Source organism: Haematobia irritans, chromosome 3 (genome assembly GCF_050003625.1).
Source record: "Haematobia irritans isolate KBUSLIRL chromosome 3, ASM5000362v1, whole genome shotgun sequence".
Taxonomy (NCBI): Eukaryota; Metazoa; Arthropoda; class Insecta; order Diptera; family Muscidae; genus Haematobia; species Haematobia irritans.
Window position 1 is genome coordinate 69,255,745 of NC_134399.1, and position 22,411 is coordinate 69,278,155.

The 22,411-nt window shown below is 34.7% G+C and overlaps 2 protein-coding genes across 2 annotated transcripts; one reads left to right on the forward strand and one right to left on the reverse strand.

The window, feature by feature from the left end:
* The first annotated feature begins 256 nt into the window (after positions 1–256).
* On the forward strand, positions 257–3,130 carry p115 (General vesicular transport factor p115). Its single transcript, XM_075302222.1, has one exon. It carries the CDS (start codon positions 384–386, stop codon positions 2,970–2,972), a length of 2,589 nt encoding a protein of 862 aa, XP_075158337.1. The 5' UTR covers positions 257–383; the 3' UTR covers positions 2,973–3,130.
* Positions 3,131–5,397: 2,267 nt separating this feature from the next.
* RpS6 (ribosomal protein S6) lies at positions 5,398–6,727 on the reverse strand. Its single transcript, XM_075302223.1, has 3 exons — positions 6,591–6,727; positions 6,134–6,338; positions 5,398–6,060 (listed from the first exon to the last, which is right to left on the reverse strand). The coding sequence occupies exons 1-3, from the start codon at positions 6,594–6,596 to the stop codon at positions 5,525–5,527; spliced, it is 747 nt and encodes a 248-aa protein (XP_075158338.1). The 5' UTR covers positions 6,597–6,727; the 3' UTR covers positions 5,398–5,524.
* Between the last annotated feature and the right edge of the window lie 15,684 nt (positions 6,728–22,411).

Here is a 22,411-nt window from a genome sequence, read left to right on the forward strand (position 1 = left end):
GCCGCTAGCCGTCACGGTATTCCGTCGCGGATTTTGGGCTTCCCATAAGAAATACACGTAAATAAGTGTTCGCCTACCGCCTATCGCTATGGTTATATTTACACACTTTAGCGACGGCATTGCTTTTGATTTTTTCTTTACAATCTTTGAAATGTCAATGGACATGAATAGACCTATGATACACAGCTGTTGATGGACTCGGTAAACAATAACTGGTAAACCGACAAGCGACTTCTCTTTTCAAAGTTATCGAATTATCGATTCGTGTCAGAATTCTTCACTCGGGACATCGGGGAGAGGCTGTTTTTCATGTAAATTCAGAAATATTGCAAAGGGAATATATTTAACGACTATCAAATAATTTCAATCTTTTCGGAGATCTAATGGATTTCTTAAAAAGTGGCTTTAAAACTGTCCTCGGTGCAACCGAACCCGGTCAGCCACCGAGCGCAGCTGAAACTGTAGAAAAGCTTGTGGATAGGGCATCATCTTCAACGCTTTTGGAAGACAGACGTGATGCATGTCGTGCGCTTAAGGCCCTATCCAGGAAATATCGTATTGAAGTGGGTGCACAAGGAATGTCTGCATTAGTGCAAGTACTACAAAATGATTGTCAAGACTGCGAAATAATATCTTATGCCCTAGATACACTTTGCAATATTGTTGCCAGTGAAGAGTTCGAAGAGGAGGCAGACAATCCTACAGTTTCGGTAAATGTTGGTGAACAATTTACGGAGATGTTTATTAAGAATCCAGAACACGTTTCTTGTGTAATGGGTTACCTGGAAGAGTACGACTTCAGAGTTCGGAGAGCAGCAATACAGTTGCTTACAACATTGATACAAAATAAAACACGCGACTTACAAGAACTGGTTTTGGTAAGTCCTATGGGCGTATCAAAATTAATGGATCTTCTCTCCGATAGTCGCGAGGTGATCCGGAACGATGCATTGCTTCTTCTGATTCAACTTACAAAGGGAAATTCAAACATTCAAAAAATTGTGGCCTTCGAGAACGCCTTTGATAAAATTTTCGATGTTATCCGCGATGAAGGTTGTGCCGATGGAGGAATTGTTGTGGAGGATTGTCTAATACTTTTGCTTAATTTGCTTAAAAACAATTCCAGCAATCAACAATTTTTTAAGGAGGGTTCGTACATTCAACGTTTGGCACCAATGTTTGACCTATCTGGCAAGGAAGGCGAAGAACAAGGATGGGCGCCGCAAAAGATGTCAAATGTGCATTGCATGCTTCAAGTTGTAAGATCTTTAGTAACTCCAAGCAATCAACAGCAAGTTGTTTCTTCATGTCAAAAGGCGATGAAACAATCGAAACTTTTGGAAGCCCTTTGCGAAATACTTATGGGTAGCGGGGTACCCGCCGACATTCTTACAGAGACCATAAATGCAGTAGCAGAAGTAGCACGTGGAGATGCCGACAATCAAGACCAATTAAGCAAAGTTATGGCTCCAAGTACGCCACCACGCCCTGTTATTGTCGTTTTACTTATGTCTATGATTAACGAAAAACAACTTCTGGCATTGCGATGTTCGGTGTTGTATTCATTTCAATGTTATCTCTACCGCAATCCATCAGGACAACAAGCCGTGGTGTCCACGTTATTGCCATCATCAGCTGCTGACGTATCTAGTCTTTCCACAGGCCAACTACTATGTACTGGTCTTTTTTCCACAGACTCCTTGGCGAATTGGTTTTCGGCCGTTGCTCTTATGCATGCTCTAGTTGACAACACATCACAAAAGGAAGAGCTTTTAAGAGTGTTACTAGCAACGTCAGCCGGTGGACATAAACCAATAACTTTACTCGAACAGTGTACCAATCTCTTACAGCAAGATTCATATAAATTACAAAGTAAAGTTGGTCTTTTAATGTTGTTGAGCATGTGGGTGGCACATTGTCCAACAGCGGTTAAAACTCTTCTACAAACTCAAGGTACAATGGCTTATCTAACGGCGCAAATAAGCGGAAATGAGCATGATGAAACTGAGTACTTGGTGCAAGGATTATGTGCCTTCCTAATGGGTCTCTGCATACAATTTAATGATAACTCTCTAAATGGACAGAAACGAGATGACATATGCCAATTGATAATCAAACGGATTGGCCAAGAAAATTTCTGCAATAAACTGAATGAAGTATCAAGACACGAAGCTTATAGCAGAGCATGTAAGCAACCCCAAATCCGAGCGAAGTCCGCCGTTGAACTCCTTTTGGATTATGAGTATTGTAAACTCTTTAAAGGTCTGGAAGCATTGGTGGTAAAAATGGTGACGGGTTTTGATGTTAATGGTATAGAATTAACAGAACTTACACTCAGCTCAGAAGCATCTGCATTGGTAGCCCAGTACAAAGGTATCATAAGAGGTTTGGATAACCAGATAACAACTTTACAGGAAACTGTAAAGAAACTAGAAGCAAGAAATACTGATCAAGAACAAAAACTGACAGAATTACAAAACCAGAATCACCAATTAATGGATCAAAATACCTTGTTGAAAGCCCAGTTATCTGCTCGAAAAAATAATGACTCATCGACAAATTCGTCTACACCTAACCACGACAATAACTCCCCTCCCAACAATGTCACAATTGAGGCCTTAAATGCTGCCCAATTTCAAACTAACCTTTACTATACCGAAAATTTACGCTTACAGCAAGAGTTGGATAATTTGCGCAAACGTTTACAGGATGCAACCGATTCTGCAAATTTGGCCAATGAAAACTATCAAAAATTACAAAAAGATCAAGAGGATTTGCTGGAGCTTCTAACTGACCAGGAAAATAAAATACGATGTTATGCAGAACAAATGCGGTCGGCTGGTCTGCCCGTTGACGATGAAGGTGATGTTGAGGACAGTAACAGCGATGAAAATATCAATTCTAATCATTCCAGTTTAATAGCAAATTCCACAGAGACCTCAAGTCCACAACACGCAACACAGAACATATGAAAAAATAAGGAATATCATCTTGACGATATATAGAGCCACTGTGCAATTTAGAGAAGTTTCCATGTAAACTCTCTGATATGTTTATAGAGTTATGTGTATTTTAAGAAGTATAACGAAATTTTCCTTGATTGCCCTTCACAATCTACACAAATTTAAATTCAATCGATATTTTGAGTGTATGCGTTTTTAGGATTGAAACGACGAACGAAATACTAGAAGAATTAATATGCGTTATATGTTTATGTCATAATAATCAATGAAAAAATATATGAACTATAGCTAAATCCAATTGTTTGTTTGATTTCTATGTAATACCTAGAAGGACTTTCTGAAATCCTTATCTCTTGAACCAAAATCAACCTCTGAATCAATTTCGCAATTTCCATTTATCGATATAGTACAGATAGCAGTTTTCACGGATTGTCTTCAAATTTAGATATAGGAAATATACATATATAAGATAAGTGAATATAGGAAAAATGGATTATTTATTATTTTTTAAGATTTTCATGTAACTTATTTCATATTAGTATAATTCTGATTTGGCAAGCACAATTAGTAAACGAATGATTAAAACAGACCTCAAAAGAAGAAACTTTTAGATGTTTCGACTTTTTTAAAAATGAGATAAATTGACTTTTGACTTGTGGGAAGCTTTGGACTTTTGCAATTATAATGCGATATTTGATGAGTTATGTTGAATCCGAATCTGTCTTGAATAAATTTAACATTTGAATTTTTTGAGCAGTGCTCAATGAGCACTGCACATCTGTCCAAAGGTACCTCTTTTACGAGCCATAAAAATTTCATCTTTCTAACAAAAGAAATTTTCATAAAAAAATACCTTTCATTTGAAAGATTTTTCCATTATTTCGATTTTGATCAAAAATATGTTAAACAAAATTGAAAATAGGGAAACGTCGTTATCTTCAAATTTGTCTAACCGATTTTCTTCTCTTGAAAATAGATATGGCACTAATGTTTTAAATGGTGCAAATTTTTTAAATGACCTCTCTAGATTTGAATGAAATTTGTAAGCTACTATTATATTAGTCATATTGCGAAATTCAAGAAAATATTATACTGAACTCTCTATATATACTCTCTGACTTCAAATTTTAATTTTTCATTAATAAGAAGTATATTCAAAAAAATCTTGTAGAACTAAACAAATTTTGCCGAACGTAAACTTCCGACTATCGGAACATGGGGAATAAAAAATTGAAAAATGTATTTTATACGTACACCAATATTGCACCGATTCATTTCTATTATCAACCAGCTTTTACAGATGCTATGTAGTATTTAAATTTCAGTAGTAGGTTCCAAAGAGCGAAACGTTCTATTAATTTATTTTTATCCCATATTTATAAAAAAAATTCGACGTTTAGAAATTGTTTTCACTTACTACTGATGAATCTTGTCCAAAGTAACCCATAAAGGGAACAATAATTACCGAAACCATTAGTTAGTTTGGTTGATTAAGCAAATGAATAAAGAAATAAATAAGGGTCTTGACCCAATAACCTGCACTCCCATGCTATATAAGCATATCTCAAGGAAGAACAATTTCCAAAGCAAAAATATACATAGATATCTTTTTTAAAAACACGTATGATTATACCGATAAGATGTACAATTTCGTCGTAATTGCAACAGCTGAACAAAAGTTTAACGTATTTGAGATCATTGTGCAGATAATGTAAGCTGTTTTCCACCTATATTTTCTCTTTCCTTTCTGTAAATTCGGAAATTACACTTGTTGAATTGTTAAAACAAAATTGACCACATTAAATTTCAAAAATGGTATAGGTGTATTATGCTTTGATTTATTTTAGCCCACCTTAAGAGTAGAAACCCAGAATTATTCGGATTATTACAACTGGCGATATTTTTCACATAGAAATGCTTACCAACATTTAATGAGTTTTGAAACAATTCACGAAAGCGGATAAATGGTACAAAAAGTTGATGAAAAGTATTGCTAGCCCTTAAAAATAACGAATATTCCAAAATAATGCTTTAAATTGAAATGTCAATCCAAATTGGAATTTGTCGCAATTTAGTTGTGAGGACAAATTTTTTTACATAAATCGACTGTTACACTCTTGCTTCATCAAAATTGTTATTCCAAATTTTTTAATTCGGAACGTCTTGGCAAGGAAAGAGAAAATATAGGTGGCAAAAAGGCTTTCATTGTCTGAACAATGATCTCAAATACTTTAAAATAACTTTAGTTCAGTTGTTGCAATTACGACGAAATTGTATATCTTATCCGAATAGTCATGTGTTTTTGAAAAAAAAAAAAAAATATTTGTATTTTTGAATTGGAAATTGTTCTACCTTCAGATATGCTTATAGAGTATGGAATCCTTTAACACATTGCCAAAAATAGGCAACATAGTTTTGAAAAAAAGAGCGAATATTTTGAAGTTTTTCTTAAAAAAAACCAATGTTTTTTACATCTTTTATTTTTACGGTTTCTTCCCCTTTTCGTGAAATGTACGAAATGAATAAAAATTATCCTTATTTTTAAAAACAATATGCTTTGTTTACTTTTTGTCGCTGGAGATGGAGCTCTTGGACTCGCGCATGGATGCAGAACGGCGTCTTCTGGCTTCTTCACGTTTGGCCTTGCTCTCCTTCTTTCTTTGGGCCAACAACTTAGCGTAATCGGCGGCGGCTTCCTTGGAAGACACTTGACGCTTCTTCTTCAAGGCAACACGTCTGCGCTTCCTTTGCAAAACAACGGGAGTGATCAAACGTTGGATCTTAGGGGCCTTAGATGTTGCTTTCTTATTGTCCTTGGCTGGCAGAGGACGACGTACAACAAAACGACGGACATCATCTTCCTTGGTTAAGTTGTACAATTTACGGATTTTGCTGGCTCTCTTTGGACCCAAGCGACGGGGAACGGAGTCATCGGTAAGACCGGCAATTTCTTTTTCACCCTTTTTGACGATGACCAAAGCCAAGACGGACATGTTGGCATCAACAATGCAACCACGGACTGATTTACGTTTGCGTTCACCAGTACGACGTGGACGGTAGCAGGAGTGTCCCTTCTTCAACAACAAACGGACACGACCTAAAATAATAAAGAAAACATACATCAATATCAATCATTATTCATGTTTAAAGGCTAAACAAGTTTTATTTACCATGACTCAAGACACCCTGTTTCATGGGGAAACCTTGTTTGTCGTTACCACCGGCAATGCGGAGCATATAGCCTTTCCATTCATCACCGAGGATATCGGCTTCGACAACTTGGCCCATACGCTTCTCATAGAACACACGCAATTTGTGTTCATCGACAACTTCGAATAGCTTTTGGCATCCCGTAGCGGGAAAAGAAACGTTGAGCTAAAATTGAAACAAAATAAATATTTTTTTTTGTAAATATACATTCAATTAATATCAGCGAAGCATATACACAAAACACATCACCCGATATAGGTTAGCAAATTTGTAATCAATGTTTATTTTCTCAATCACTCGATCGATACACACAATTCATTAACAATTATATCAGTCAGCATCTAGATTTGCATATCGGATGTGTATTTTACATTTTTGCCATGGATTTTCACGATTTTTTCTGAAAATTTTACACACCTTCATTTTTAATGTCTGATTTGGAGGAACACCAAACTGAAAGGAGTAGGCAAGACGTCAAAAGAGACAGATGACAGCTGTCACTCGACCGATTTTACACTACACTAAATATTTACTATGGATGTCGATGTCTATACACAGAGTTGCACAAAAATTAACGCCAATTTTATTTGAAACTATTTACGGTAAAAAATTATGAAAATAAACAATGAAACAAATGCCAAGTGTTATGTTAAGGCTGGTACTAAGTTCGTGTTTCACAGTTGAAAGATGGGTTAGAGGTTGCCGCTAAAATAAAAAAATCTTGGAAAATGTTATTTTACTTCATATTGAATTCTTGAGAGTTGTGGGTTTAAAAAAGTATTTTTAGGAAATCAATGTAGTTTTAAATAAATAAAGAAACATGTTAAGTTATGCGCTTTACAGACTATCAGTTATTCCGGACGGAATGTCGGTGTTTGTAAAGAATCTTACAGTGTGTCGGATCGATACGACTTGTCGGCGATGACTAAATAATCGGTAAATGTGTTCTCGATCCCATAAACATGCAGCAGTATCGATTATGCCTTCGGACTTAACTTATAATGTGCACAATATATGGGATATGTTCGACACGAACACTGTCGTCCGGAATAACTGATAGTCTGTAAAGCGCATTAGACATAATGGCATCCTGTTATTTTAGACCCCTTAGACTATTCAGTCCATTGGTATACTACAAGTGGTAAAATTCTCTCTTATTAATAAGTGCTGCCCGATTCTATGTTTAGCTCACTGGGACATCCTTTTTATAGAGAAATCCAAACGGAGTTTCACATTGCCGTGAAATCACTTTGGGAAGCATTGAAACACTCAGAAATGTAACCAGCTGAAAAGGGATAATCCTTCGCTGAAAAACTTTTTGGTGTTCGGTCGAAACTGTGGTTGACATGCTAACCATTGCATTGTTATTTGATATTTTGTGAAACACCAATATCAAATATTTTGAAGATTCAAATATAAAACGAAGATTACCCAATAAACACAGGATAAGCGTTTTTCAAATGAACTGCTTTTTCAATATTAGTTCATCTTGCCTTCAATACATTTTCATATTGTTTGCGAATTACTTTTTATATATCAACTACTTCTACATAAAAATGTGCATTATGCTATGTTCCCACCGACTCGTTTTCCTCATTCGTTTTTTCCAAAACATTTCACCGTTCACACCGGGTTGATATGTTTTAGTTTGACAGTTACCATGGAAACTAGAAATTCACATATATGCAACCTATGTCCAAATAATTACCGCGAGCGCAAAGGGAAAAATTTTTATGGTATTTTCACATGTCCATGTTCTTAAAAGCCTTGGTTTATTTTTTTTTTTCTATGAAACATGGCTGAATAAGGAGGTTGAATCACGATAACAAAAACAACAAATTTCAATATGTTGTTTACAATTTTAAGAAGTCAAAATCAGCTGATAAAAGAATCGTATGGCATTGGTAAAAGTGGCAATTATTTATTCTTTCAATTGTCCTGAAAAAATAATTCAAATCCAGAGAAAAATAAAGGTTCAAATTTAATTGCGTCACCTATGAGTGATTGTGAAGTGGATAATTCATCCGAGGAACGCCGATATGAGACAAATAAGACTATAGTACCCACCAAAGTTAAGAATGGAAGTCAGTCAAATGGATCTTCGCCATCTATTAACAAAAATAGTTTATGATGAAGTTTAAAAACTGATGTGCGTGGTATTTTGGGTCTGGAATATGTTATCAAGATACTCAAGTCATCTTTGAACAATTCTCCAGCTATGAATGCGCGAGTTTGTTTGAGATGCATTTGCTATGCAGTGTCATTTGGAGAGCTGCAATCCCCATAAACATATGATTTTGACATCTTAAAATTTTGTCGAAATAAAAAAATTGTAATCATATGGGCCCATGATTTAACCTTCTTGTTCAGCCATGCTATGAAACTTATTTCAATATTTTGACATATTTTGAATAGGGTATGTTATTCGGGGTATATTCAAATTAGGTGGGTTCACATTCTAAAATGGACGTGTTTTTCAAGGCATATTAATTAAAGGTAAAGTCACGAGCAAACGTGTGTACACCCCATGATATTTAGAAAGCCAAACTGAAATGACAGGTCACTTAACCCAATAAACACAGGATGAGCGTTTTTCAAATGCAACAACTTTTCAGTTTGAGGGTAAATATAATTTTCAACATAAATTCAACTTGACTTGAAATAGCTCATCTTCAATACATCTTCAAATTGTTTGCGAATTACTTCCAATTTGCCAAAATGTTGACAAAATCTTTGAAAAGGTGTTGAAGATAATATGAGAAAACTTTGACAAAACACTACCCTAAAATGCAACGGAAAAACCATGTGGTTTTCAATACTTATTTGTGCAACGAAGTTCGTGGTCAATTGCAAGAAATAAAAAAAATGGAAAATTTTAGACAAATAACCAAATAGTTTATAAAAATAAGTAAGTGAAAATAAAACTTTAAGGAAGTCACTAAATTTAAATCTCTTTACAGAAAACTAAAATCTTTGGATGCTACATTCTTGCAAACATTAAGAAGCTGACCAATGAAAAATGAGTGGCTTATCGACAAGAAAAAAGTTTCAAGAAACATTACAAGTGCAACCAATTAAAATTGTTAAAAACAACAAATTGTTGAAATCAAGAACTTCTGGATGAAAATGTGCATCACATCGTCAGTTTAATTCATATGCTATTATCAGTTTAAAATGGATATGTTGTGAATTCCTTCTGCTGGAAATCAATTCTAACACGCAGTCCAGTACGTGCCTAATTTCAAATTGCCCGCATGTTAATAAATGTTAATGCTGTTGTATGACACCAAAAGGAAGGAAAACGAATTATCAATGCAAAAGTGTTTACTAATAATGTTTAAGATATTTAAAGTTTTGTTGTTTGTTTTTTTTTTGTTCTTATTTGTTGATATGTTTAATAAGATTATTATTTATCAATTGGTATTGTAGTGTATTATGTAGTGTAGTGTATTATTATATATTTTATTTTGATGAAAATGAATAAATTATACAAAATTCATAGAATTTTGGCTTTGACTTACAATTTGAAATGGGGATATCATTCATACAAATTTAGGTTGAAAAGTATTTGCAACGATGTTAATTTTGAATTTGACTAGCGATGCATTTCAATTTCAGGATAACACTTGAGATATTATTGCTAATGTGTTGAATTTCACTGTTGAGGGTAAAGTTTGTTTTTTGTTGAGAACGCGATTTTCTCAACAATTTCTCAACTTGAATATTACCCTAATCCTTTGAAAAAATGGTTGAAAAATTGTTGAAATTTAGCATTTTTCGAACGTTTGTGTTTATTGGGAAGTTGACATTTTGTGTATGGGTAGTGTTGTTGTATTGTTGAACGTTTGGACTTTGTTGTAAATTTAGATAATTATATTTAACAGATTTTAAAGAAAGCTCTTTTATTTTTCTCCCCAGTTTCTAACACGTAGGCGAAAAGTTTCATAAAACTAAACCCATACAAACAACACAATGTAAATAAAAGCAATATTTATGTACACAAAGAATGTAAACAAACCTACTAAACGTAAACAAAGACTTTGACAAGATGAATGTCGATATTAGTCACCTGATTGCATGACTTTACCTTTAATTAATATGCCTTGCGTGTTTTTGAGGATAACTTGTGTTTTGAACCTCTTTTTCCAAAAATATTCGTCACTTTTTTCCGTAAAAATCGTTATAATCGTCACTTCCATTTTAAAAATCGCCAAAAAATCTGCAATGTTAATAATAGTAAAACCAAACTAATTTTTTTGGTTAAAAACAAAAATATTTATTTCATAAGTCTCAGAACAGAAAATTAACACAACTATGCATTTCAACTACAAAATCATAATGAATTCAGTCTTGTATAAAAGTAGAATAAAAAAAAACAAGTATATACGGCCGTAAGTTCGGCCAGACCGAAGCTTATGTACCCTCCATCATGGATTGCGTAGAAACTTCTTCTAAACACTGCCATCCACAATCGAATTACTTAAGTTGCGGTAACGCTTGCCGATGGCAAGGTATCTTAAAACCTCCTAACACCATCTTCTAAATTGTATGTAAGTCCATACGTGGTATATATTAAATCAAAAAAGATCGATCCAATACGTATATAATTCAGTTTGACAAAGTAGACACAAAATTTTGACAAAAGTTTCTACTGAAATAAAATGTTAACAAAATTTTCTATAGAAATAAAAATTACACAAAATTTTCTATAGAAATAAAAATTTTGACTAAATATTCTATAGAAAGAAAATTTTGACAAATATTTCTACAGAAATAAAATTTTAACAAAATTTTCTATAGAAATAAACTTTTGACAAAATTTTCTATAGAAATAAAATCTTGGTAGATTATTTGTGGCTCGAGTGGCAACCATGATTATGCACCGAATAAAAATTGAACAAAATTTTCTATAGAAATAAAATTTTGACAAAATTTTCTATAGAAATAAAATTTTGAAAATGATGAACATTTTATTATGAACCGAATAAAATTTTAACAAAATTTTCTCTAGAAATAAAATTTTGACAAAATTTTCTATAGAAATAAACTTTTGACAAAATTGTCTATAGAAATAAAATTTTGGTAGATTATTTTTGGCTCTAGTGGCAACCATGATAATGAACCGATATGGACCAATTTTTGTGTGATTGGACCAATTTTGGTATGGTTGTTAGCGACCATATACTAACACCACGTTCCTAATTTTAACCGGATCGGATGAATTTTGCTTCTCCAAGAGGCTCCGGAGGTCAAATCTGGAGAACGTTTTATATGGGGGCTATATATAATTATTTACCGATACCCTGCCAGCATTTCAATGTTCCATTTCATCCTCATCGCTACCACAGACTCGTAAGTGACACTGCAACAATCGCCAATGTGATAGTATTTTGCCATCACTATTCGCATGAAAGTATTTTGCCATCACTATTGTTACAAGAGCCATTTTATATTTTGTGAAACACCAAGCGCAACTGGCTTATTATAATTTATTTCAATGAAAACAAAAATAAAGTGCTGAAAACATAGTTATTACGCTTAAAATTGTTAAAAGTAAATTGGTGAACAATTTTTGACTTTCCAAATGGAATAAAGTGATAGTTTTTCAAATATTTTTCCAGACACGCTGCCTCCATTGGGAATAAAAGTACTGGCTGATAGACGGTACAACATTTAACTAACAACTTGTAACTCAACATCAATCTCTTATTAATGCATAAAAATGTGTTAAATGTGATGTGATAGCCGTATAAATGTTATATTTATGAGAATTTATAAATGTTTCATAAAATTAATAAACATCTAAACAATCGTGTTTTACTTGACCACAATGATTCTTTTACAACTATCTTAAAATGCACTTTGTATGATTGTTTGAAGGGTGTTACGTGTACCCTTTTGCGACTATGGGATATTTTTAAAGTCAACACCGCCACTGTACAAAATCATTGCATGGATTCTGGGGTATATGATCATCTCTGGACTTGCGAAATACAATATCCCCCGGCATTGGATATTGCATTTTACAAATCCACAGGCGAACATATGCCCCCGAGCCTTGCATCATAAACCATAAACAGCAACACAGCAAAAAAACAACAACAACAAAACAACGACAAGAAATACAATTTGAAGGCGAGCGCCCAGTAGGCTACCAGGCCTCATTGTAGGAGGCCCCTATAAAAAAAAAATTTCTCTTTTTTTTTTTTCTTTTAAGGCCCAAAGATAAAAGTAGACCATTAAAAGGGCCACGCAACAATACTCCAGGGCTGATGAGGGTAACGCATCAGGACTGGTGTGCGTTGGCCTCATGTACATCTATGTCTCCCGATTACCGAGAGCCCAACGTGGGGAACTCCACCCCTGAGATTAGAGCCGGGCAAAATATGCGTGTATACTATTAGGGAAGTATCAAAATAACACCGAAGCGCATAATCACGATACTTTGTGATGTTTTTTTTTTTTTTTATTTTTTTCCAGATCCCTCTCGGGGTCTACAATGGAGCATTGACTGGCTATGTCAGTATGAACTTACCGGGCATACGTTCTTTTCTTCGTAAGTAGTTAAGATTTTGTTATCGGACGGACATAAAAAAAAATCGGTACACCGAAAGAAAATATCAAATTTTTCAAATTAAATTTTTATTTGAAGATAACATTTACATTTTTAGTAATCGCGTATCACCGATTTATTGATGTAGATAGTTGGGACTATCATTTGTAATTTAAGAAATTTAAATTAATATTCAATTGGATCAAATAATTTCGTAATTAAAATCAAACATTTTTCATTCCGTAAATAATAACAAGGAAAGCTGTATGATCAAAATATGGACATAATTGAAACCACTAGGTTTAATTAAAACAAATAAATAGGTTAAAATAGGTATAATTAATAGGCCAATGTATAATCACAAAAAAAGTCGGTATAATCGAAAAAAAATGTATAATAAAATGAATAGTCGTATAATCGGTTAAAAAAAATGGTCATAAATATCACAGACAAATAAAAATATATTGCACTATAGATTAAGAATTATTGCTATACTAGGACAAGCACAAACACAAACTTATCCTAATATTGCACTGAAATAAATCACCAATTCTAAATCTATATTGCACTATACTTTAATATCTTTAACGTGATATATGCCCACCGGCTTGCCCTGCATTGTTTCTAATTCATACATATTCTGTCCTATCGGTTTAACAATCTGACATTTCAAGAATCTCTTACAAAATTTTGAATTAATATTCTTAGAAAAGTCCGATTGAACAATATTTCGCCGATATACCTCTTGGCCAGGCCTAAATGTAACTATACGTGCCCTTTTGTTGTACCTCGCGGCGCTTCGTTCAAATGATTTGTGCAGATTATCTTTTACCTTGGCCCTAATCATTTCCAATTTGTCAGACCTTTGTAAGCCTTTTATCTCATGATCCGACATGGACATTAGTTTCCGGGCCAATTTATAATCTGCCCCATTTGAAAACCTGTGGAAACCGAACAATGCAAAGAATGGCGTTACTCCAATGGCTGAGTGAACAGATGTTCTCAAGGCACATTCGATTTCCGAAAGGTACATGTCCCAATCACGATGATCCTCCTCCATGTAGGCCCTTATCGCGGTTATAACTGACTGATTCACCCTCTCTGACGCATTTGATTGAGGGGAATACACGGCGGTACGGATATGAGTGATGCGATAGGCGTCTATCATTTCCTGAAATACTTTCGAAACGAATTGCACTCCATTATCGCTGTGGATCACTTCTGGAACACCAAATTTGTGAAAAACTTCCTCTACTAAAAATTTTATCACATTTGTTGCCGTAGCTTCTTTCATGGCTTTGAGGAATGTAAATTTGGTGAAGTGATCCACAACGATGAAAATGTAGGCATTGCCTTTTTTTGAACGTGGATACTTGCCCAAAAAATCAATATACATCTTTTGGAAAGGCCGTTCCGTCACGACTTCTTGACCAATCCCGGGCATCAAATTTGCATTCGCCGATTTCGATTCCTTGCAAATCTGACAATCGCTCACATATTGCCTAACTTGAATTGCCATACGTGGCCAATAAAAGAATCTTCGCACACGTTCAAGCGTTTTCGCAATCCCTCCATGAGCAGAAGTAAACGACTTATGGGCCCTATCGATTATTTCGTGAGTAATGCCAGTTGGAATCCATAACTTCCACTGCAATTCATCATCCAATTCACTATCGCAGCGAGTCCTCTTAAATATCATGCCATCTTTTATTTTAATGTCCGGGAAACTATCTTGATTTGTCGCTATATGTCGAATCAAGTCTTGATATTCGTCATTTTGAAATTCAACCGTTTCGAAATCAAGTAATTCGTGCATAGTGACCTCATTCACATCCAAAGTCGTTGGGGCCCTTGATAACATGTCAGCAACGACATTGTCGGCTCCCTTTCGGTGTTCGATATCGAAATCAAATGCCTGCAGTTGTAAAGACCATCGAGCCAATCTACCATTTAAATCTTTTAAACCCATTAACCATTTGAGTGATGCATGGTCAGTGATCACCGTGAAAGGCATCAACTCAACATATGGACGGAATCTCTTTATAGCCATTACTGCCGCCAAACACTCTTTTTCCGTGACGCTATATTTACGTTGACAATCATTAAGCTTTTGCGAATAAAAAGCTATAGGATGCTCTTCACCACGGTTATTCAATTGAAATAATACCGCACCTATACCATACTCACTTGCATCGCATTGTATATAAAAGCGCCTAGAAAAATCTGCATGGCGTAGTACCGGAGCTGAAGTCAAAGCTCTTTTCAAATTGTCAAATGCGTTGATAGCCTCTATACTCATTTCGAACTTCTTTGACTTCTTAAGACAATCAGTCAACGGAGCGGCTATCGTAGCGAAGTCTTTGATGAATCGCCGGTACCAGCCAGCAGTTCCTAGAAAGCTCCGAACTTCTCTAGGGCTTTTTGGTACACGAATATCCTTAATGGCATTAACTTTGTCCGGATCGGTTTTCAATTTCCCATCACCAATAATAAAACCTAAATACTTCAACTCCCTGAAGCAAAATTGGGATTTTTTCAACCCAATTGTCAAATTTGCCTGTCTAAGACATTGTGCAACTTCATTCAATAGACGCATATGAGTGTCGAAGTCGCTGGAAATAACCAAAAGGTCGTCTAAATACACAAAAACATTTTCCTTTAAATGTTGAGGCACTACTCGGTCCATCAGTCTACATAAGCGCTGCGCCGCGTTACATAGCCCGAATGACATCACCCTAAATTGGTATAAAGGGCGGCCAGGCACTGTAAACGCGGTGTAGGCTTTGCTTTCCTCGTCAAGCTCGATTTGCCAAAAGGCATATTTTAAATCGACGCTGCTTATATAGTAGGTTTCATCGATTCTGCTTAATATACCATCAATATTTTGTAATGGATATGCATCCTTAACAGTTAATTTATTTAATTTTCGGGCGTCTAAGCAGAATCGATTTTTTCCTGGTTTTCGAACAACCGTCGTCCGATTGCTCCATGGACTCTCACTTTCCTCAATAACATTTAACCTCAACATGTTGTCCACCTCTTCATAAACTATTGCCTGTACAGCCGGAGATATAGGATAATGACGATCCTTTACAGGGACTGCACCCTCGACCAATTTGATTGTGTGTTTTTCCAATGTCGTTTTACCTAGACCCTTTTCTTCAAATGTGTCAAAATTTTGAATAACTTCGTGTAATCTTTCTCGCTGTGCATCGGTTAAATCATGTGGTTTCAATATATATTTTTCATCCTCATTTACTAATTTTTCCATAATATTTTCAGTATCAAGTTCATCAATTTTTATAATGTCGGGAGCTAATTCAAAAAGTTTCCAAAAATCTATGCCCAAATAGAGATTTTGTTCCAAATCTGGACACAAATATAAATCCATTTCCTTATAATTATTTTTATAAACTATTTCTACTCTTACTTTTCCTAGAATTGAATACATTTTCCCACCAGCCGTTTTTGCATTCGAATAAATAGGCCTGAATGGTATTTCAAACTTATCAATTAATTCCCGACAACCTTTACCTAAAATGCTAACCGATGCGCCAGTATCTAATAAACCCTTGATTTTAATTCCTTGTATTTCAATTTCAGCGAAAACCCTAGGATCGATTTGGCTACATGTCTTCCTAACAGAATCTACCACAATCCTCATCTCTTGCCTTTTCTTTGCAAATTTTTGACGTACCTTTGGCACCTTAGTTATACTATTTTCTATTTCTTTATTTCCAAATATTCGATTCCTAACTATATCATAATTTCTTTGCCTTAACTCTATTGGTACATAATGCCTATTTCCCGAACTAATTCTATCACTATTTGCTATTATTAAATTATTAATTATATTTGAATTTTTCTTCGAGTGTAAAATCGAAATTGTGCCTATTTGGTTCGAAAGGGGTTCTCCTTTGGACGCGGTCCCCCTAAATTCTCCACGCCCCGGTTCCGGTTTCCCTGTTGGCAAACATTACATTTTGGCGTGGTTGTTCCAGGATTGCCACACTTATAGCAAAATAAACATCTGACCATTTCCTCACAATCTCGGAAATAATGTCCTACTTTTCGACAATTCCAGCATAAAACCTGTGACTTCGCACCCTTGTCGTATTGAATTTCAGACACATCCTGCAACATGTTTCCATCGTAATCATTTTCCGATCCGGTCTCAGTCAAGTCCATATAAACCTCATTCACATGCCTAGTGGGTCGCATGTTTTGTGGTACACCCCTATTTTCACGCCTGGGAAAATTTTTTTCCGCCTCATTACATTCGATTCTAAGTTGTTCAACTGAAGAAACTTGAATTGGATATACAATTCGACCAATATTTTCCCGTACATTTTTCTTCATAATCTTTATCATATCAAACTCCGATATGGGCTGCACCAATTTCGCCCTTATTTGTCCCATAGCATGAAAAAAAGAGTCAATTGATTCGTTAATTTCCTGTTTCCTCTGAGCCAAATCAGTCAATATTTCAAAATTCGAACGAGATGACTGGTACTGACTGAGTAAACTATATTTTAATGCCTCCCAATCATGGAATTTATGGGTCTTTTGGAATAACCAATACCACGATTCCGCTCGACCTGTAACCAACAGTGGGAAATCTCTAATAATTTCTGACCAAGGGATTTTATACTGCCACTGAAAATACTCTAAACGATACACAAACTCCTCAACTCCCAGACCATTTGTACTACCGTCAAACATCAAACCAAGTTTATTAATTCGAACAACATAATTATCTTTCTTTTGATTTACAGGGGTTTCCTTATTCGAATTCCTAGTTCCTACGTTGTGAGAGTTATCAAGCGGAGATTTCTCATTTCCCGAATCAGTACTTGGCTGTATTGGATTGTCCGGACGGTTATCACTTCTTGCTGGATTCATGGCTAAATCTGTTAGTTCTTTAACAGCCTTCGCCAAGTCACCTAAGACACGTCGGATATCACCCACCTCCGTTTGTACCGACTGAACCCGATTCTCTAAAATTCGTTGATATCCCAATGTCTCACCCTGTAATGGACCTGCTGCATTTGAAACATTCTGGTGTTGTTCTCCCTCATCACCACCATTTTGAAGAAATACTGGACCCAAAGTATTTGTCACCGGAGTCGTGTTTATAGTGTTGGACAAATCCCTAATCTGGCCAGCCCCATTCGAATTACTAGTCGACTGATCCATTTCGGTAAGATTCCTAGATCTCTTTTCCTCTATATATGTCGTTCTGTTCAAATCAAATATTTCCGGCCTGTTCCTTTTCTTAGATTGTGATCGAGTCTCAATGCTCATAATAACAAAACTCAGCACCAGCAAGAGGAACTATCAGCAACAAATTCAAACATGTACAACGATGACAACCGACGATTTCACTGTAACAACTGTAAGGCAAACTTATACACGCAAACTAATAAAAATTCCTCAATTAACAAATTCAAACAATTCTTCATATGAGGGGTTGTAAAGCGGGGTGTGATGTGTGGGGGGTATTAATTCTCGGCTCTCACTGATGGAATGTGATAGACATAAACTACTACAAAAATGAATATTAAAACTAACTCCGTCCGTTCTGTGCACTGACACGTCATCTACATGACCCCATCAGCTTACAGCTCATAACCCTCAAGTACTACAGACCTCTAGCCCAAATCTAGAGCGGTTACCTGTCCGGCTCTGAAACTGTGACACTAATGAATTTCAAGCTGAAACTAAAATCAAAATCTAACTAGATTTGAAAACAAGTGCAAATACAGTCTAATTCACACAGTCCGTATGTCACTATGTTTTCATTTCCTGTACTGGTCATTTCACCCCTAAAGGCCGGTATGCACCTCTAGCGAAAAATTTCATTCCCATAAGAAATGCATTGCTATTTATGCTAACGAAATTTTCGGTAGCGTTCAATTTCGTAAGCTGGTACGCACCTCTAATGAAAATAACAGGGTTGTCAAAAGCATATTTTGGCAGCAAACATTTAATTTATTACAATAATTGTGTGCGTAAAAGTTTTAAAAGGTCTGTAAATAATAAACAATTTATTTGAGGAATATTTGGAACAAGGGGCTCTTATTGGCGTCCTTCTAAATGTATCCAGAAGGGCTCCTAATAATTGCACTCATGCGATACTTTTTTGTAGTAACTTGGCGTGGTACAACTTCTCAATAGTGACGGCACTTTTCCGAGGAGTTTTGGATATCGTATACGACTGTTTTCGACGTAGTGGGGATTCTCTGAAGCGCCCCCAAATTCAAAAAATGTTGGCAGGGTATGGACCAATTCTGGCACGGTTGTTAAAGATCATATACTAACACTTTGTTCCAAATTACAACCGGCTTGGATGAAATTTGCTTCTCTTTGAGGCTCCGCAAGCCAAATCTGGGGATCGATTTATATGGGGGTTATATATAATTATGGACCGATGTGGACCAATTTTTGCATGATTGTTAGAGACCATATACCAACACCATGTACCAGATTTCAGCCGGATCGGATGAAATATGCTTCTCTAAGAGGCTTCACAAGCCAAATCTGGGGATCGGTTTATATGGGGGCTATATATAATTAAGGACTGATATGGACCAATTTTTGCATGGTTGTTAGAGACCATATACCAACATCATGTACCAAATTTCAGCCGGATCGGATGAAATTTTCTTCTCTTTGAGGCTCCGCAAGCCAAATCTGGGGATCGGTTTATATGGGGGCTATATATAATTATGAACCGATGTGAACCAATTTATGCATGGTTGTTAGAGACCATATACCAATACCATGTACCAAATTTCAGCCGGATCGGATGAAATTTGCTTCTCTTTTAGGCTCCGCAAGCCAAATCTGGGGATCGGTTTATATGGGGGCTATATATAATTATAGACCGATGTGGACCAATTTTTGCATGGTTGTTAGAGACCATACACCAACACCATGTACCAAATTTCAGCCGGATTGGATGAAATATGCTTCTGTTACAGGCTCCACAAGCCAAATCGGAGGGTCCCTTTATATGGGGGCTATACGTAAAAGTGGACCGATATGGCCCATTTTCAATACCATCCGACCTACATCGATAACAACTACTTGTGCCAAGTTTCAAGTCGATAGCTTGTTTCGTTCGGAAGTTAGCGTGATTTCAACAGACGGACGGACGGACGGACGGACATGCTTAGATCGACTCAGAATTTCACCACGACCCAGAATATATATACTTCATGGGGTCTTAGAGCAATATTTCGATGTGTTACAAACGGAATGACAAAGTTAATATACCCCCATCCTATGATGGAGGGTACAAAAAACATTTTTATGCTATGCTATGCAATTCAAAAAATAATATAAAAATATTTTTTTAATATATAGTTTTACCTCAGTAAGTTTTTTATTTAAAAATAAAAATAAAGATCTTGTGTTGCCCGATTTTTTAAAATTTGACAATTTGCAAAAATTTTATTAAAAAGAAAATTTTCTATAGAAATAAAATTTTGACAAAATTCTCTATAGAAATAAAATGTTGACAAATTTTTTTTATAGAAATACAATTTTGACAAAATTTTCTATAGAAACAAAATTTTTCCGAAATTTTCTATAGAAATAAAATGTTAACAACTTTTTCTGTAGAAATAAAAATTTAACAAAAATTTCTATAAAAATAAAATTTTGACAAAATTTTCTATAAAAAAAAAAAATTTGCCGAAATTTTCTATAGAAATAAGATTTTGACATCTTTTTCTGTAGAAATAAAATTTTAACAAATTTTCTTTAAATTCCATATAAAACATTTCTTTCGAATAAAACAAAATGTTTGTATATACTAACCACAAAAATTTGATCAACAACTTCAAGATATTTTTGTAATTTGGTAGATTTTTGATAAAATTTTCTTCAAATTTTGGTGGATTTTTTTATGGCTCGAGTGGCAACCGTGATACTAACATCCCAATAAACACAGGATGAGCGTTTTTCAAATGCAACAACTTTTCAGTTTGAGGGTAAATATAATTTTCAACATAAATTCAACTTGACTTAAAATAGCTCATCTTCAATACATCTTCAAATTGTTTGCGAATTACTTCCAATTTGCCGAAATGTTGACGAAATCTTTGAAAAGGCGTTGAAGATAATATGAGAAAACTTTGACAAAACACTACCCTAAAATGCAACAAAAAAACCATGTGGTTTTCAATACTTATTTGTGCAGCGAAGTTCGTGGTCAATTGCAAGAAATAAAAAAAATGGAAAATTTTAGACAAATAACCAAATAGTTTATAAAAATAAGTAAGTGAAAATAAAACTTTAAGGAAGTCACTAAATGTATATCTCTTTGCAGAAAACTAAAATTATGTATTCTACGTTCTTAAAACATTAATAAGCTGACCGATGAAAAAATGGTGGACAATTAACTGGAACTGCTTCAAATAGTTTATAATAATTGGTACGTCAATATGAAAAATTAAATCAACACTTTAGAGAAGTCACTAAATTTAAATCGCTTTGCAGAAAACTAAAATCTTTGGATGCTACATTCTTGCAAACATTAAGAAGCTGACCAATGAAAAATGAGTGGCTTATCGACAAGAAAAAGTTTTCAGAAACATTACAAGTGCAACCAATTAAAATTGTTAAAAACAACAAATTGTTGAAATCAACAACTTCTGGATGAAAATGTGCATCACATCGTCAGTTTAATTCATATACTATTATCAGTTTAAAATGGATATTTTGTGAATTCCTTCTGCTGGAAATCAATTCTAAAGGTGAGTATTGAGTTCGAGTTTAAGGTGAGTATTAAGTTCGAGTTTAGCCGCTAAAATCGCTAAAGTGAAAACTAAATCAGTAAGAAAAATGCATGAAATTATACATATTTGTTGCAAATTTTATTATAACTTGATGGGGAAAAGCCCAAAGCAAATGTTCACAAAGTTTGTATTACTTAAAATGGCTTATTAAAGAAAAAGTAATCGTGAAAAAATGACATTTTTAGCGGCTAAAGGTGGGTATTAAGTTCGAATTTAGCCGCTAATTTTCACTAAAGTGAAAACTAAATGAGTAAAAAATGTCATAAAATTAAACACGCGGTCCAGTACGTTCCTAATTTCAAATTGGCCGCAGGTTAATAAATTTTAATGCTGTTTTATGACACCAAAAGGAAGGAAATCGAATTATCAATGCAAAAGTGTTTACTAATAATGTTTAAGATATTAAAGTTTTGTTGTTTGTTTTTTTTTTTTTGTTCTTATTTGTTGATATGTTTAATAAGATTATTATTTATCAATTGGTATTGTAGTGTATTATGTAGTGTAGTGTATTATTATATATTTTATTTTGATGAAAATGAATAAATTATACAAAATTCATAGAATTTTGGCTTTGACTTTCAATTAGAAGTGGAGATATCATTCATACAAATTTAGGTTGAAAAGTATTTGCAACGATGTTAATTTTGAATTTGACTCGCATCGAAAATTGTTTGACAAATTATTGAGTAGCGATGCATTTCAATTTGAGGATAACACCTGAGATATTATTGCTAATGTGTTGAATTTCACTGTTGAGGGTAATGTCTGTTTTTTGTTGAGAACGCGATTTTCTCAACAATTTTTAACTTGAATATTTCCCTAATCCTTTGAAAAATGTTTGAAAAATTGTTGAAATTTAGCATTTTTCAAACGTTTGTGTT

Excerpts from the sequence above, each read along its gene's own strand:
- p115 (XM_075302222.1), top strand. The coding sequence starts at position 384 with ATGGATTTCTTAAAAAGTGGCTTTAAAACTGTCCTCGGTGCAACCGAA.
- RpS6 (XM_075302223.1), bottom strand. Across the intron at positions 6,061-6,133 it reads ACAGGGTGTCTTGAGTCATG|GTCGTGTCCGTTTGTTGTTG; the intron begins GTAAATAAAACT and ends TTATTATTTTAG.